This window comes from Pimephales promelas, chromosome 7 (genome assembly GCF_988280905.1).
Source record: "Pimephales promelas chromosome 7, fPimPro1.hap1.1, whole genome shotgun sequence".
Taxonomy (NCBI): domain Eukaryota; kingdom Metazoa; phylum Chordata; class Actinopteri; order Cypriniformes; family Leuciscidae; genus Pimephales; species Pimephales promelas.
In genome coordinates this window covers 27,305,974-27,323,756 of record NC_142775.1, presented here as the reverse complement: position 1 = coordinate 27,323,756, position 17,783 = coordinate 27,305,974, and the positions used below count along the sequence as shown (strand labels likewise).

Below are 17,783 nucleotides of genomic sequence, written 5' to 3'. Positions count from 1 at the left end.
CAAACACACATCTTTTTCCCTTGCCAACATGCCGCTTCATGCCGACCGTTTTCCGCGGCTCCTAGGGAACTGTGATAACATACCACTATTAGAAACCCTCTCTCCCACTCCTGTCTGTCTGGAAGACAATTTTTAAGTGCACCACTGAGCTAATGAGACGTTGCGGATTCATACAGTTCTTTTTCCATCATAGTACAATTCAGTTTTGTCTTTTGTTCTTTTCTTCGGTGTGAATCGAGCGGTAGGAGGCCGTCTATGTTCAAAGCCAAAAAAAAAACATGACAATCCATTCTGAAAGAAACAAAAGGTTAACACTTGTGGAAGAGTCCATTGTTTGCATGTGCATATAAACTAATGTAACACAAGTCTATACATCAGAAAGCGTTTTATTGAATATGATCATGTATTGAAGCTTGAAGAAATGAAGCACATATCACAGGATGTAAGGTTTTTTTATCCAGAGGTAATGTGATTTTGCACAAATTTTCACTGATTGAAGAACCATTGATTTATGTGGTCATACAAATTAAGGAGAATATGCATATTTTTTACTACAAATCTCACATCTATTGTCTAGATATGCTTCATGGTTTTCTTTGTGACAGTCATATTGAATTTAAAAAAAGGAATAAATTAACCCTCTATGGTACAATGTTATGTGGCAGCATCATTATCCTTTAGTGGAAAAAAATAACTGCTACAATGTTGGAAATAAAAGGACATTTGAAAAAGAAACCAATAAATGCTGGTTTTAAGCCACTTGACATTTGAAAAAAAAAATGCATTGAAGTGCTCTATAAATAGCTTTTATTGAATGAGAATGAACTTGCTCTTTTTAGTGAAATAGTGAACTATAAATAAATTAAATCAAAAAGTTGTACAAAAAATGTGGTATGTTTTACAAGAAATTACAATTTTGGCCTTCGAGTTCAACATTTATGTTTAATTGAATGTGCTATTTGCAGTTTCTTTGTAATATCTGTGAAAATTGTTTCAAAGGAAATCCTACACCACCTTTTTAGTGTAAATGCCTACCATAGAGGGCTAATATAAAGCTCTTTTCCTTGAGCGTTTTTTTGTTTGTTTGTTTATTACAGATATTGAGGACAAACATAAAGCGTACAATTTGCAGTTGTGAAACTAAAGCGGTGATAAGCCAGATGACTAAAATCTACATCTACTTGATATAACTGTCAAACACCAAAAGTAGGAAAATTGTTTATGCTGTATTGAGAGAATAAAGAAACTAATTCATCATTAAAAGGCAAAATACACACGGTTTAGTCACATTTATACACTATTCACAAAATTGCACATGGGATTATAAAGCTATTTGAATCTTATAAACTAAATACAATTATAAACAGCTATCTTTTTATCGACATCTTCTTAATGCTAATGTTCATGTGGTGTGGCAAGACAATTAGAGTATCAGTACAATTAATAATCCATCTGATTCTTCACTTCGAGCAGAACTGTGATCCAGATCAGTCGTCCTGATATGAGAAGAATGAAATAAATGGCCATAATCTGTTTGGCACACACACAAAAACACATATGGAACCTGAGAATTCAAGTTCTGATTATCAGACTATGGCATTTCAACTGGTTCATAATAACACACTGACATAATGTGCAAACAAAAAAGGGATCTCCAGCTACGTTTTTAAATGATAATAGACATTACAAGGCAGACTCACATAATGCATTTCATATGCGTTTGCATAAATGTCTGTATTTACTCCCAACACATCTTTACTTTTCAAGGAATGGAGGACAGGAAAAAGTGTGATTCCAGTCCAAAGTCACTGGCATGAATAGAGGTTTGAGACATGATTGACATGCTAAATTTCAGTTTTTGGCTTCGGTCCCCTCTGTCATGGTTTGTAAGTGAAATTTCCCACTATAATTAATGTTAATTAAAGCCTGGAAATGTGGATCTCTGTGGCGAGACCATGACAAAGGGTTGTTAACCGGCTGCCAGATTCACTAAATCCACCTGTCCGATGAATTGTTCTCTCGTGAGACATCACAAATTACTCTTTGAAATTGTACACAAATCTCAATTCACACATAGATCTTTTGTGAAATGCAAAATGACTAGGAGTAATTTGTATGTGATGTCTTTGCCGAATGATTTAACTCGTTCGCATTTACCTTGACAACTGCATAAATGATTTCCACAATTTAGTGCCAACACACAGCTCAAAACACACACGCACACACACACACATAAACCTCACAATAAAAAGGTGTTTCACTTATATTCTATCCTCTGTAGGTCTGTGATTTATTAGCTTGACAAATAGCGAATGATGTTTTTGGAAAAGATTCCCAACAGAACTTACCCGAACAACAAAACTCAAGATGAGATGGGATGTGGGACGTCTAAAGCCAAAAAACCCCATAAAAACGTTGATCGGTTATTTTGCCATCACACGTCGTGTGAGGCAAAAAGGCAAAGGCAGAGGTTGAAGCACATGCCAGTAATGTAGCCTAATGCGAAACATCTGGATTTATTTTAATTGCTTCTAAATCAGATGAAACACATGGTGAAAATGAGGTCGACCCTTCCCACTATGGAGGATGGACTGGACCTTAACCTGTGGAAGCGTACGGCGTGTCACTGTGGTAGTTGTAATCTGGGCAGATTTTCTGCACCAGTTTATAGTCAGTGCTGTAAAAGGCGATGTAGATGCATATGACTTTGAAGGGCTTTGAGCAGAGCCAGGACACGTGGCTCTGGGTGGATTCTTGGTAACACACGTTGGATGGGTCATAGCTGCAGTGTGAAGTCTTTTTGCTGCGGTCCGTTTTCTGGTACTCGATACGACAGTTGAAAGATTTTGAGTCTTTCGTCTCCAGGGTGGACTGCTGGGCGATCTCAAACTCCACCACTTTGGAAGGTGGCACCAGGCTTACGGAGACGTTCCCCAGGCCTGTTGAATTATGACGGAAGTATACACTGAACGTGCCGTTGCCGTGGTCCACTATCTTGCCTGTAATTAGGAGATTTAGTTTCACAGTCTTGATGTTGGAGTTGAAGTCACCCCAGCCGAACATTTTTTTAAACTTCCCCGTTTTCACGATGGGTCTGCGTTTAGTCCTGCTCTGCGACTCTCTGACATCTGTCTGGTTAGATAACCAGTCCCAGGAGTCCTCAATGTTTTCCAAATACGTAATCTCCCTCCTGTTGCTCTTGAACCCAGGGGATCCCCGGGCGAAAAGGCGCATTGGGTTGAGAACCCTGGGACTGGCGCTTTTGGGGGAAGGGTTCATCTCATTTTCCCCCCAGTCCACAAGCCCCACCTCTGGAATATGGACTCTTCTGCATGTGACCTTCCAACAACACTGCAAAAAACACAAACATGAGAATACATCATAGTACATGTGTCATATTAACATTATAATCTTCATTATAAAACAGTACAGTGCAACAAAACCTGTCCACTTTTTCAGCTGCCTTGGTTGAATTGTTTTTCACATTCCTTTTTCCCATAGGGATTTTTTAAAGAAAGTCATTGTTTAAGAGTTATAAGCCATGAACAAAACCAACCAGCTATGAAGTGAATTGCATCATTACAAACTTACATTTTAAGCAAAAAAATCAGTCAAAAATACAAGACTGTGTACTTTGGAGAATGCGTAACGGCTTTAATGTGGGATAGAACTACAATGCCTTGAAGCATTGAGGATCAAAAATGATGAAGAAATATTAAACTTAAAGGCACTCTATGCAAGATCTGTACCTTAATATAACAGCTTCAAAGTCGTTTTGGTGGTTAACAAAGTCATAGTAGGGCGAATCATCCTGGTAGGAAAGCTTGGGGGGGACGCCGCCGGAAAAACCAGCCATGCAAGTTTGAGAGTGGCGCCCCTGACACAGCGCGTGAGAATCACGAAATGGTTTACGGCAACGACGTCACACGCATCAACAACATCATACTGTATGAAGCTACTTTCGAAACAGGGAAAGAGAATCGGACCGTGCTAGAAACCGGACAAGAGTCCACTCGGTCGGGCTTTCACTCGTTGGCGCGAGCTTAAAAGCTGCACTGGATTGTAACTGCGATGCTGACCTGGCGATCTTGTTGATGGACTTGTAAGTAAATCTCTTATTTATAAACTTGTTTGTATTTGTATACTAGTTGTTTCTATATTGTATGTTGCTGCACTGGCTTGTGGTATGTAATTTTTTACGGTGCTGTTCATTCATCCGTTGTTGATAATAAGACCAGTTCAATAATTCTCACATGTCTATAGCTTTCGATTACCAGAGCTTTAAGCAGACTTCCTAAAAACAGTCGTTTCTCTTAGTCTTGTTGTTTTTTCCGTTATGTTGTATTGCCGAGCTTGCCACAAGAGCTAGTTTGCCAGCTGAACTCAGGTGTTGTGATGTGTATTTATCACGTATCTTTAGTCCTGTGTCTGGTTCGGATTTCTTATGACGTGTGTAAGTTACTGTTATATCAAGTTTATCTGACTAACAGTACACTTCCCGACTGTAACTTCAAATTGTGTTGATTATGAATCAATCAAATCTTGACGCTGTTGATGTTGATTCTTGCGATTACCATGAGGACATAGTCAATATCTCTCATAATTATTAGGACATATATAAGCCTAGAGATGGTAAATAATTGAACACAATTTGCTATTATGATAAATTGTAATCATGTCTAAATCATAACGTCCAATGTTATGAAATAATGCGACGTACATTTAACTTGATTGATGTCATCTGACATTTTGTAATTTTAACATTACAATCAAAAAACATGAATTAAATTATACAGTAGCCTATACACTATAGGCTATTTACTTCTGATTTTGCAGAAATCATGTAAAAACGCTATAAGCCAGCAAACGCGATAGGCAACTTTATTATTAAAAAGCAGTCTAGCACTTGACAGTATATGCAGTAACAGGGGAATAACGGTTATTTACGACAGTGCAAGTACACCACAGCGGCTCTAGAGGTCACTGTTTTACAAAAAAACCAGAGAGTGCATAGTGTGCCTTTAATTTCAATAAAATGGAAAGATGTTGGTTATATAGAAGCAATATATTTAGCATTCAAATATTTAAGTAGTCCAAGGAAACTGATGTGATGCTTGTCTTGGTAATATATGTGTACCTCTTAGTGTTTAAAAAAAAAACATTCACATTTCCTGCAACGGGTTTTTGAAAGTGTAAACACAAAATTATTTCTCCAATACACTGCAGTTTTGATCCTATGTGCCAAATAACCTTTTTGCTCCAGGATTGAGTTCTGGTCCACTTAAGATAAAGTCTTAATAATTTGTAGAAATAAGCCAAACTAGTTTTGCTGGTAATTAGCGCAGGCTGCCATCCTGAGGCACGGCTGAGAGGATCATTTGCTGAAGCAGATGTGAAAGTAGGGCTGTTTGAAATCGCACAGACGAGCAACCCTGTATTTTCTCTATAATTACTAATCTTGCTGTAAGCTTAACAGCAGCATATGAGAACTCAGTCAGCAAAGGACTATGTTCATGAAGACATTTCCATCCAAAATGGTCCAGAGCATATTAGTATTTTAGAGGCTGTGCTTTATCAAATATGGTTCAAATTCATTTCTGACTGACTGGGTAAACTTTTAGATGGGTGTAAAATGTTGTTGTCAAAGAGTGTAAAAAACATGCACAACATTATAAATGATGCAAACAGCCAGTAATAGCCCAGTAATTTGAAAGTTCTTTTTATAATGTGAAATCAATGTGTCTACCATGGATTGGGGGGTTTGTTCATCTATCTTTCTTTAGAAAACTTAATTAAGACAATACCTCCACGTAAAAACAGACAGAGATAGAGAGAGAGAGAGAGAACACGGTGTACATTTATGGGCTGCAGGTGAAACTTTCCAGCATCTTCAGAAAGTCCAATGAACAAAGATGGAAGATAAGCCTCAATGGAAATGAGAAAAAAGAAATAGAGATTTTTGTCTGTGATGAAACATTTATTCACTTTCGAGTCCCCTTGGTCTTGTACAATGTTCAGTAAACTAGACCGCTCATATCTCTGTTCTTGCCTTGGTTGTGATTGACATCATTTTTCATTTTGCAGACCTCAATGACTTCACAAGGGAAGATGAATACCATTCACATTTAGAGAAAATGTGGTGAGAGGCAACTTCAGGTGAAGCAGCAAGGAGATGATAATGCTAATGTGGAAGCAGTTAGAGGATGATGAACAGCTTCGGAAATTGCTGTGACAAGTGGAGGGATCACAGGCAAAATAAAATGCTTTATGGCTTGAGAGGAAAACTTAAAAGATTGTGGTGACAATCAGCCCCAATCCCCCCCCTCTCCTACATGTAGGGTGGCAGTAATTCAACACATATTATGGTAATAAGTCTAACTCAAGAGACGGACTACAGCTGTGACTTTGGTAGAGGTAAGGCATACAAGGTTTGCTAAGGGGAAAATCTAAGGATGTTAATTAAGACTTTAGTACAGTACTGTCCTGAAGGCTGTACAGTCAGAGTAATAGACAGATATTTACCTTTAACCTTTTATTCTTTCAGAAACAGCAGTTGTATACAGTAATAAGCCTCAAGTTCATACAAGTGTCCTATCAGAATAACCACATAATAAGTGCTTGGTGTAGGGTTAGGGGATCAAATGTGCAGTTTGTACAGTATAAAATCATTGTGTCTATGGAACCGTGTTGGTGTGATGTGTGTGTGTGTGATCCTGGAAAACCTTATGTTAAGGGAACAAAATGTTCTCACTAGGATAGTATTACCAGAATTCTTTGACCTTGTTGGGATATATTTTTGGTCCCCATGAGGAAAATAGTAATGTTTTTTTTTTTTTTTTTTGAAAATTTAAAAAAAAAAATGCAGAAAGTCTTCTGTGATGGGTAGGGCTATAGTGTAACGGGGTAGAATATACAGTTAGTACATATAAAAATACATCTCTATGGTAAGTTCCCATAAAACAAGAACACCCAGTGTGTGTGTTTGTACAGAACATTACAGGTGGTATGATTTTTTTTTTGTTTTTTTAATGAGCCAAGAACAGCATTTTCATTTTATTTTATAATGTTCTCTGAGGTCCACTGTCATCAAGATTTTTGTATAAAAAAACATCCTAATTTAGAAGTAATAAAGGTATTTTAGTTTTGACCCTCTCTTTCAAACACTGCATTTTGATAGGTGTAGCATTTTGATGTACTAAACACCCACTGCTATGATAGGGTTTTGCATATTAAGATAATTTTCGATGTCCCCGTTTGTCTGCCATTACATGTGTGGAATCAATTAAAAAAATCTGAATTATCCTGTTTTTGGACCAACAAGGAAGTTTTGGGTTCTGAAACTTACAGGACATTTTTAAAGTACCATAACCTCTTATGCCAAAAGATGGATGAAAATTAGATTTCTCGATTTTTTTTTTTTTTTTTTGAAAGAAGTCTCTTATACTCAACAAAGCTGCATTTATTTGATAAAAAAAAAATACAGTAAAAACAGTAATATTGTGAAATAGTATTACAATTTAAGATGTGTTAACTGTTTTCTATTTGAATATATTTTAAAATATAATTTATTCCTTTGATGGCAAAGCTAAATTTTCAGCATCATTACTCCAGTCTTCAGTGTCACATGATCCTTCAGAAATGATTCTAATATGCTGAAACATTTATCAAACAGTTGCAGCTTTAAAATTCTTAGTTGTAAATGTTGTTTTTTTCAGTAATCCTTGATAAATAGAAAGTTCAAAAGAACAGCAGTTTTTACATATAAATCTGTAAATGTTGATCAATTTAATACATATTTTCTGAATTAAAGAATTAATATATATATATATATATATATATATATATATATATATGAACAGATATATAGATACAGGTATATCTACCGTATATCATAAAAGCAGACATTAAATGGTTTAAACCTCTGATAAATATCTGTAATTTGGTAATGTATTGTACAATGTGTCAGTCACCCACACCGATAGCTGGCCGATTTTCATAGTGACAGCATCATAATATGACATCCACAAAGTGAGAAAAGAATCAGTCTAGATGTCCATCTGTAATGAGCATTATGGAGCAAGCTGTCTGCCAGTCCCTGGGGTGGACATATCTTTTACGGCTTGACATAAAGGTAATTGCCGTGGTGACCAGAACTAGCCCTCTAGAAAGTTATTAAGAAGTCAGGGACATCTCAGTGGCGGATCATGGATGAGGATGCTGTTAAAATGCATTTGCTTCGTCTGGTGGTAGCACACCTCTGATGGCTGTGATGGCTCTCCAGCCCCGGGGCATGAATCTGTTTGGTTGTCAGACCTGTACCTTCTTGTCATTTCCCGTCCATTTCTCTTTCTTGTGCCGTCTCCCTATTTCTCAGCCCCAGAGCCCCATGTTTGTACAGCATGGTAGTGGAGCTGTGATTTGTACCTCATTTTTAGAATTTACTTTCTTGAAACTTTACTTTACTAAGGCTGGAATACACTACACGACTTCTGTCTAGATTTTTTCCCTGTTTTGCAGTCTGGACGAGTTGATGCCAGTTGCTGAAAGTCAGAGCCAGTCTGCAGATATTGGACATTTGACACAGTTGACAGATTTCACAGTGAATTGTGTAGTATATGTTGGGCACAGACTCGAATAAACAGATATTTTGAGCTGATTTCAGAACAATTTTTTCTTTAATGATGAGGCACACTTTTTTTGCGTGGGTTAGTTGTGTTTGTAGACGATTTAAAAGTCGGGTAGCATGTGATCCTCAGTTGTTTGTATCTTTTTTATTTATTTATTTATTTATTTTTAAGTTGGCAATGTAAAAAGCCTATAGTGGTTTATAATCTGATTTTAAAAGACCAGTGTATACCAGATCATCCTTATTCACCCATTCCATTCTACCAAAGCATTTTTTTTTTCTTGAAAAATAAAAGGATACTTTTTTTAACATAAAAAAAAAAAAAGTTAATAGTGACCATGCCTGTCAAGGTCCAAAAAATAACAATGCACATATAAGTCTTATGCACCATATTTCATGTTTTCTCGTATGTCATATGATAGTTTTGTGTGAGAAACTGAAGTTTAAGTCTTTACACTAATAATAATAATACCGTAGTTCTCTCAACAAAATCTAGGGCATGTTCATATAAAAAAATGCTAGCCTTTTAAATCTAGATGCAAACACATTTCCGTCTGTTCCTTGAACATGGATTCAGTGGAATACGCTATATTGTTATAATGTTATAATTATATAATATTTATTACATCATATGTCTTATTGTTTTTGTTCTTTTAATTATTATTATTATTATTGTATTGTTTAAATGCATAGTTCAAGTGGGATAACATTTTAATTTATTTATAGGCTTTTTTTTTCTATATTACTGTAAAGAACAGGCAAAAAATGAAGGGAGAGAGAGAGGGGGGATATGGGATCCGATTCAAACCTGAACCATGTGGGTTTTGTGGGTCAACCATTTGAGATCATCTAAACCTACTCATGATGTTCTGTAATAAAACACTTCTAAGCATGCAGTGTCATCAAATACACACCACACAATTATCCAAACCAAAATGTATATACTACACAAATATAAGAGCATTTTGTTTAAGCCAAGGCACCCATAATGTAATCGAACAGCAGTTTCTTGTTAAACAGTACTGAAAATGGCCTCAGCTGCCTCTCCATTACACCTTTCCAGCCTCCTGTTCCTCCCCGAAGTCTCTGTCGCTTTATTCCTTTCTTTGCCTCTCTCTCTTTGTCTCCCCACTGTTTCTCCTGTGTGGTGTTACAGGGCATTTCATTTGTAATGATTCACACAAAGAGCAGTTTCAAGAGAAGGCCCCAAAGGCCTTGAGGAGGCAGGTGGGGTCCTGAGTCTACACACGGCCGCAGAATAGATTGCTACCCTGATGGGTGAAACAGCCGCAAACCCGAAACCCATCACTCTTAATCAAGAGCCGAGCAGCTAACAAATGGCAGGTTTTCAGCAGAGAGGATCAAAGAGAGAAATCTCACCCTCAGCCGGGACTGATCGCTGAACTGTTCGCTGTGCTGCATGTCTAATGCCATATAATCCCCGCTGTCATTAGCACCTGACCCTTACAGAGCCAAACGCTCATGCATGGCTGCCTTAGGCATCGGACCCTTAAATCATCTGGTCAGACCTGTAGCCAATCAGAGGTACGGTCGCTTTCAATGACTTCCAATTAAAGTGATGTGAGGCCAATGAAATGTGTCCTTTAACATTTGTATGCTGTATTAACATAACTGCATTTAAATTTTAATTCAGAAAATGTCAAAACTCCAATCTTTTCTACACAGGATTTAGATCAAATAAATTAAATAATAATAAGAAAACCCACAGATGTGCCAGTAGTATTTCAGTACTTTCACTTTCTCTGCTGGGTGACATGGTAAGGGAGTAACTTTGTGATTATACATCATATATATGCATCATACATAGTAGATTATATATATATATATATATATATATAAACAATATCAGAGGAATCACTTTCCAGCTGATGAATTATAAAAATGTCTCGGGTTACAACTGTAACCCTTGTATCCTGACAAGGGAACGAGACACTGCGTTGACTACAACGCTTGGGGAACGCCCTTAGCGTAACGCATCTGAAGTATAAATGAAACTATTCCAATCCTGATTGGTTCTGCGTCATGAGGTAATAGCATACGCGGAAGCTACAAAGGGACGACGGCACAGAACAGAGTTAGCTTCTGCAATGAAGCAAGTCGCTCCCAGGCAAGAGAAGGTGTGGCGGAGGGATGCAGTGTTTCGTTTCCTTCTCAGGGAACAAGGGTTACAGTCATAATCTGAGAAGTTCCCTCTCGAGGGAACTCCAATTGCGTCCACTACGAGTACCCACTATGCCACAACGAGCTCAGCCGACTCCAGAGGTTCGAAGGGGGCCCCAACCAGCCCTTCGAGAACCACTACCAGGTCCCATGTGGGACCTCTAGTATGTGCCGCAGGTCTCATCCTCCGAGCCCCACAGAGGAAACATACGACCAGCTGATGTCTCCCAAAAGCTCATCACCCAGAGGAGAGTGGAAAGCTGCAATGGCATCCACGTACACCTTGAGTGTGAACGGGGTAAGATGAGCCAATAAGCGATCTTGAAAGAACTCCAGCAGCTGAAGCCAACCGGGCAGGTAGCTGGCTCTGGTTAAAGTCACCAATAATCTGTCGATGGCTTCTGACTCTGGTGTAACATCTAGTCTAATTCTTTTAGATTTAAGAGATGCTTTTGACACTGTTGATCACAGTCTAATGCTCACACGTCTTGAAAGAGTGTCTGGTATGTCTGGGACAGTTTTGAAGTGGTTTCGATCCTACTTTGCTGACCGTTCCCAGTTCATCTCAAAGGGTGACCATAGGTCTGAGATTAGCTCTGTTATCACTGGTGTTCCTCAGGGGTCAGTTCTGGGCCCTTTACTTTTAACATATCTATCACCACTTGGCTATCTCTTGAGATCGACGATACACAAATCTATATACGTTCAAAACCAGATGAGTTGATTTTCTTTCTGGTTGTATTACTGATTGATGTGTAATAATTCCCTGTGTTTGAATTTATTGATAAATTCAAACACAGGAAATTATTACTTGAATTATTTATTTCAGGTGTACGTGGCTGCCATTGCGGCTTTCCACGCTCCTTATTTCCAACAAAAAACGTATTTCTATCTATAGGCAAAATACGATTTTGGAGTGCATACAGTTCCTAGTTCTTAGCGCATTAACAAAATGAAACAGTTATAATGTCAAATTGAATCAATGTGTTAACAGCTTTAAACATGGTTAATTATTTGCATGTGTTAACACCCTAAATATGTCAAAAACTTTGGGATCAAGCTGCTAAAAAAAAAAAGTGAAAAAACATTAAGGACCAACAAAAATGGAGTCAGACAAGGTGCTATTGTATTGCATTTTACCGTACATCATAACCTGTTAATAAGATCAGGTCTGTTAGGTGAGAAGTGATTCTTATTCTTTCTTCCCCCTTTAATACATGTCGGTTCTTTGTTCCACACTCTGCTGGTGCACTAACTATCATCCCATCAACACCTCTACAATCCCATTATACCCATCTGTCTGATCTTTGTTCCCACAAATGTGTTTGACATTTCCTCAGCAAGAATAACAGCTATGATCACAAGTTTCACATGCAAAGACAACACTGGACTGGCGAGAAAGTATAGGGAAAAAACGTGCATGAAAATGTGTTCGCGGCACTTCAAGCTTTCTCATTGGAAGCACTTCTGATGTTCCATCTTAATTTCCCTCTTTGCTTTGGATGAAGAACATGCAAATATAAATAGTGAGAATCATATGCAGCAGCAGCCCTTCCTGTCAGCGCAGCATTACAACTGACAGTACAGTTATCTCTGTTCTTTGATTAGGATGAATCCTACCTGTTTTCAGACATACCAGTCTCTTTTGAATATAATGAAGCAGCAGCAGAAAAAAAGAAGAAGCCTTTTTTTGGTTTCTTATAGATATGATATTTCATACAAGCGGGGCTGAAATCCTCACATCAGAGAGACAAAACGAGAGACAACAGGATGAATTAAAAAAATAAAGGTAAAGAAAATATGACGGAGACAAGAAGTAGCTGAAAGCTCAAATAGACATTCATTGAAATGAGTAAAACTATTTTATCTTTTAACAAAATTAAAAAAATACTAAATCTGCAGACTTAAAGGGATAGTTCACCCAAAACGAAAATTTTAAATTTGTCATAATTTAATCACTCTCATGTTCTTCCAAACCTGTATGGTTTCTTTCAAAAAACTTGTGTTAAATGTCTTAGTGTTTTTTTTTCTTTTTTTTTTTTGTCCATACAGTGAAAGCTAAAGAGCGTTGTTAAACATCTTTTGCATTCGGCAGAAGAAAGAAAGTCATAATACAGCTTTGGAAGGACAGAGAATCGCAACACAACACATCTATCATGATATAAAGCCTGAAATATACAGGCCTGTCCTTCAGCTCTGGAACACTCCGAAATCACAGTTTCCAGCCCATAAGTGGAAAAGCATTGATTTTATATCTCAGGTAATGGATGACCCTGGCATTACTTTCATGGCAAAAATAAAAGTCAGAACTTTGACAAATGACATTAACATAAACTGTCTAATGTGTGAGACACACATTAAAGATTGCACTTGTAAACCTTTTAGAGTAACTATCTGCAGTTCAAGTGACCAATGAGCCAAAACAACAACTTTCATTTTTAGATTTCTATAGTAATAAATGAAAACCAATTTATGAAAGTACATTTTTAACATGTAGAATACTAAATGCACTGCAGGCTAATTCTTGCAGTCTTTCTACGTAAATCGATAAAAAATAACAGTCATCCTAAATCACTGAGTTTGATATGTGTTTCCATATGTGTTCTGTCAAGAAAATCTATCAATTAAAATCTGTTATTATTCATTCACAATAAATGTGTCTAGATGAAAAGTAGATAACTTGAAAACCACCAGCAAACTAAAAACGATGGCGACATGTAAATGGCACCTGCTCTTAGGTGTGACAGATATTCCTGTGTTTTTCCACATGAAATTAACAAACACGAGAAAGTGCACAGCACCCAACAAACGGTAAATGTCACAGACAACATTGTTTATTAGGGATTACTGAGGCCAGTCTTCTGGAAAGCAACAATGACCCCAATATAGACACAGATACACATCACTGGTGTATAAGCCCAGCACTGATAATGCCAATCTAAAGTGAAACGCTCATATTTACAGACACACTCACTGAAACCCTCATGTAATCTCTCTCGGCAGGAATTTCTGGGTTACTGGACCTACAAACACATTTCACGACTCCATTCTGGTTATGCTTTTTCCCCCCTCTCATTTGGTGTCCTCAGCCCAATTTTGAGAGCCCGATGTACGGTCTCCCCTCACATGGCAAATCCAGCGAGGGCTTGATGTGAAGACTCGGGCTGCAGCAGGTTCTGAAGAATATAAACAGCGTTTTTATTGTCCAGGGGGACGGGTGTGTGAAAGAGACGAGGGCCTTATCACAGCCCAGCAGCTCTGTAATTCGCCTCCATGATACAGCACCAGAGAGGAGAACCTTACACGGCTGGCACAATCCAAAGACGGATTAGTTTTTCTGACATAAGCTTCCTGAAAAACTAATCAATCAGGCCATGCAGCATTATCAGAGGCATAAGATTAAAGCGTGGCTCCTAATCCGAGCACTGTAAAATTTTTTGTAAATTCTCCACCGCTAGTTTTCCTCCAGTAAATAAATAATGAAATCAAAGCTAATTGCGCACAAAGACAGCGGGAGAGCTGGACGACCTCGCGATAGGGAATTCAATGCGAATCATTATTCCAGCTTTAAATTTGCTCTCCATAAACCATTGAAGTCTGCGTATTCAAACGCGCCCTCTGAGTTCAGATTTCGGCTGAGGCAGAGTTTCATATTGAAATAACTGTGAGGACATTAAACTGACAGACATTTCTGTGGTATTCTTACAGACCAACATCATATAAGCGTTTGAGTGAACAAACATCTGTGTGCTGTTGGAGTTAGTTGTATGGACATCACACACCACCTTCCTAAATTACTCATCATCTCTTCTTTCAATCAGCAAAGCAATGCTCTGGAAAATCTTGAGCACAGATTGATGGCTGTTATACGCATCTTATCTATGAACAAGAGCAAAGCACAACGGCGAGCAGCAGAAGGGGGTGTTGAAGAGAGCGGCACTCTGGCAGCAAAGGCCAACTGCGCTGAACTTCAGCCATGCAGAGAACAATCATTATACAAAGATGAGGAATGAAAGCAAATGTGTCTAAACAATAGAGTCATGCCGTTGTGCTCAAGTGGATTTAGTGCTGATCACATTGTTCTCTGTCCTGCTCTCAGAGGTTGACTGCAGCAGATGTCATGGAATGAATAGTTACTAGTGTGTAGGCTCTGACCCTCTTATCTGTCCCCAGGGAGCTGCACAGATGCTGGGCTACTTTTCCAGTATTTGAATCACTGTGTGTGTGTGTGTGTGTGTGTGTGTGTGTGTGTGTGTGTGTGTGTGTGTGTGTGTGTGTGTGTGTGTGTGTGTGTGTGTAGTAAGAGAGAGAGAGAGAGAGAGAGAGAGAGAGAGAGAGAGAGACACTTTGGGGACTCTAATCCATTGGGACGCTGCCTTTGGAGGATTGTACAGAAGTGGATGTACTCAAAGACAGAAGCCATTCCCATAGGTACATCAAATGCAATGGACAGCCAAATTTGAAAAATTATTATGTGCAAGGTTGGAATGCAGAAAGGATGTTTGTATGCAGTTTAGAAGTATTTTAGAAACCATCTACCATATTACCAGTCAGAGTTTTATGCAATAAAAAGATTAATTATTTTCCTATAATTGATAGTGTTAATTATAAAAGTGTGTGATTTATATAAAAATAAGACCAAAATTGAAGAATGAATAATAGGCTACATAATAACACACATCCTTGCTTTTTCTCTGTGCAAAAATATTTAATATGCAAAGTTACACTCAGTTGAGAATAAGATGGTTTATCAGCTACATGTAATTTTAAGTATAATAAATAAAATAAATATATAATAAAATTCTTGTTTTGTGTAGTTAACATTTATTTTCAACATTGTATTGACTTCAATGCATAGTTAAATCAAATTACAATCTATCACATCAGCTGAAACAAAAGTATGCTGTTATGTGAGTCCAATAACTATATTTTAATGCAAAAGTATGCATGAGAGAAATAAAAAGTTGTAAATGTGTATTTCTACTTTCTACCAAGAAAGGCAAATATAATTAAAAGAGATTAAAAAGACTATGGATAATGATCTAATCGTCCACCAGAATTAAGCAGATACTGTAGGCTAATATGTTATTTAAATTAACTAGTTTAACTGAAAACTCTAAAAGTATTTAACTGAAAATTATACAAGTATCACGTTCAGTACATTTGCTTAAAGTTTGCACATAATTGCATACAGTTTTCATATAGCCTGTGCGAAAATGGAGAGAATGGTAGGCTACTCACCTTGTGAAAACAGAACAGCAGCAAAACAGCCGAAACAATCTGCATCTTGACTACAGAAAATTGTCGTTGACTCTTAGCCTACTTGGGGTGGGAGAAGCAAATATCCAATTCACAGGGTTTCCAAGAAAGTGCCATTGCTCTCAACTACCTGGATTAAAAAAAAAATGACACGAAAATTAATGCGTTTATCAGAAGATTGCAGTCTGAAGTGTTGAATGGCATCATTCCATAAAGCAAACTGTTTGCTTACCCTTGGCAAAAGGTGTTGATCATGTTGAAAAGTGACGGTAAGCAGCGGGGTATATGATGGCACAGCTGGAGAAGGTCCCACAGGCTTCAGTGATACTAATAAATGTGCTCGGGAAGGAAAGGCTAGTTTTAGATAGATTTGTTTTGAAAAGTAGTGTCCGAGTGGCGACGGAACGCAGCTATGACTTGGAACGCGCCGAGTCCGATCAGTGAGACGGTGTGAAGCCTCGCAGCATTTTCCGTGATTGATGTGACTGCTCGCTCGCGCAGTCCGCCGTGTGTCTTCTTGTTTATGGCAGTTTGTTCTGATTAAAGTTTTATACAGCTCTAAAGTAGGGTCGATCTTTTACCAAAACCTCAATATCTTAGTTGGTTCGTCTGTAGTTTGATTTGTGAACGTGTATGTGTGTAGTGATGTGAATCCCTCTTTGAAGTGCTCTTCAGATTTAGCGCCTGTGAGGGACTCTCAACCGAGAGACGTCAACTGTAGATTAACCCATTGTAGACACTTGTCTGTTTTTTTCTTGTCTTTATCTGACATAAGACATAACATACCGTCAGTATTACTAAGTAATTCGCTTATAATGCAGGTGTGTTTTAAAAGTTAGTGCCAAACCCGTCCATAAAGTTGGCTAGGCTAATTATTGTACGCGTGTAGTCTAGTTTAATAGGGTTATTATTTAATTATTATACTGAAGGCTGCATAAGCCACAGTAATAGCATTAGAGAGGGGGTATAGCCTAATGCGTTTTACCCAAGGTGAAATATTGTGCAATAACAACATATAAGCTACACCCACACATTAGATTAAAATTAACATTGCAAAAATTGTTAGTGTGCAATGAGCGCGTCTGGAGGACTGGAGTTGTATGCAGTTAAACATTGATGACTAGTGCAACTTTAATGCAGTGAACACAATCTAGTTTGTACAGTCCTATTGCGCCATCATGTGTGCAGACTGCTTCAAAATAATATAGTTATGGTGCTTTAATATTTTATCATTTCCAATTAGAAATTTTCAACCGTTCTTTCAATTAGGCTAGTTCATTTTTTAAAGGCTAGGCCTACTGATTCTGAATGTAGAGTAGCCTATCATCTATTTTGAATGTCAAATTGAAGTATTTACATTTCTGGCCTATCCAAACCAAAAAATAAATGGAGTGAAATGAAAATGTTTCAAATGATATAGGATCAACCATAGATAACCATTATGTTAGTATTCAAATGTATAACACACTTAGCTTTTTTAAAAAAATGAAAAAAGATGGGGGAGACTTTACACTGAAGCTTGTAAAGCACTGTTTATTTTTTTCTCAGTGTCCTCCTGGCTAGTGACACCAGATGATTACTGAACTGAACTGAATATTCTCTTATCATATCATTTTACAAATCCCATCTCCTGCCAGAACAGTATTTTTAGTGCTCAAACAGAAGAGCAGTTCAACCATTTCAGGCTCACTACTTAACTTCTTACTACTTTAGTTAC

General features: G+C 37.7%; 1 protein-coding gene across 1 annotated transcript; it reads right to left on the bottom strand.

Moving 5' to 3' along the window:
- Positions 1–372: 372 nt before the first annotated feature.
- nxph2a (neurexophilin 2a) lies at positions 373–16,735 on the bottom strand. The gene is made up of 3 exons (XM_039655777.2): positions 16,299–16,735; positions 16,049–16,196; positions 373–3,351 (listed from the first exon to the last, which is right to left on the bottom strand). Exons 2-3 carry the CDS (start codon positions 16,091–16,093, stop codon positions 2,599–2,601), a joined length of 798 nt encoding a protein of 265 aa, XP_039511711.1. The 5' UTR covers positions 16,094–16,196; positions 16,299–16,735; the 3' UTR covers positions 373–2,598.
- Positions 16,736–17,783: the final 1,048 nt, after the last annotated feature.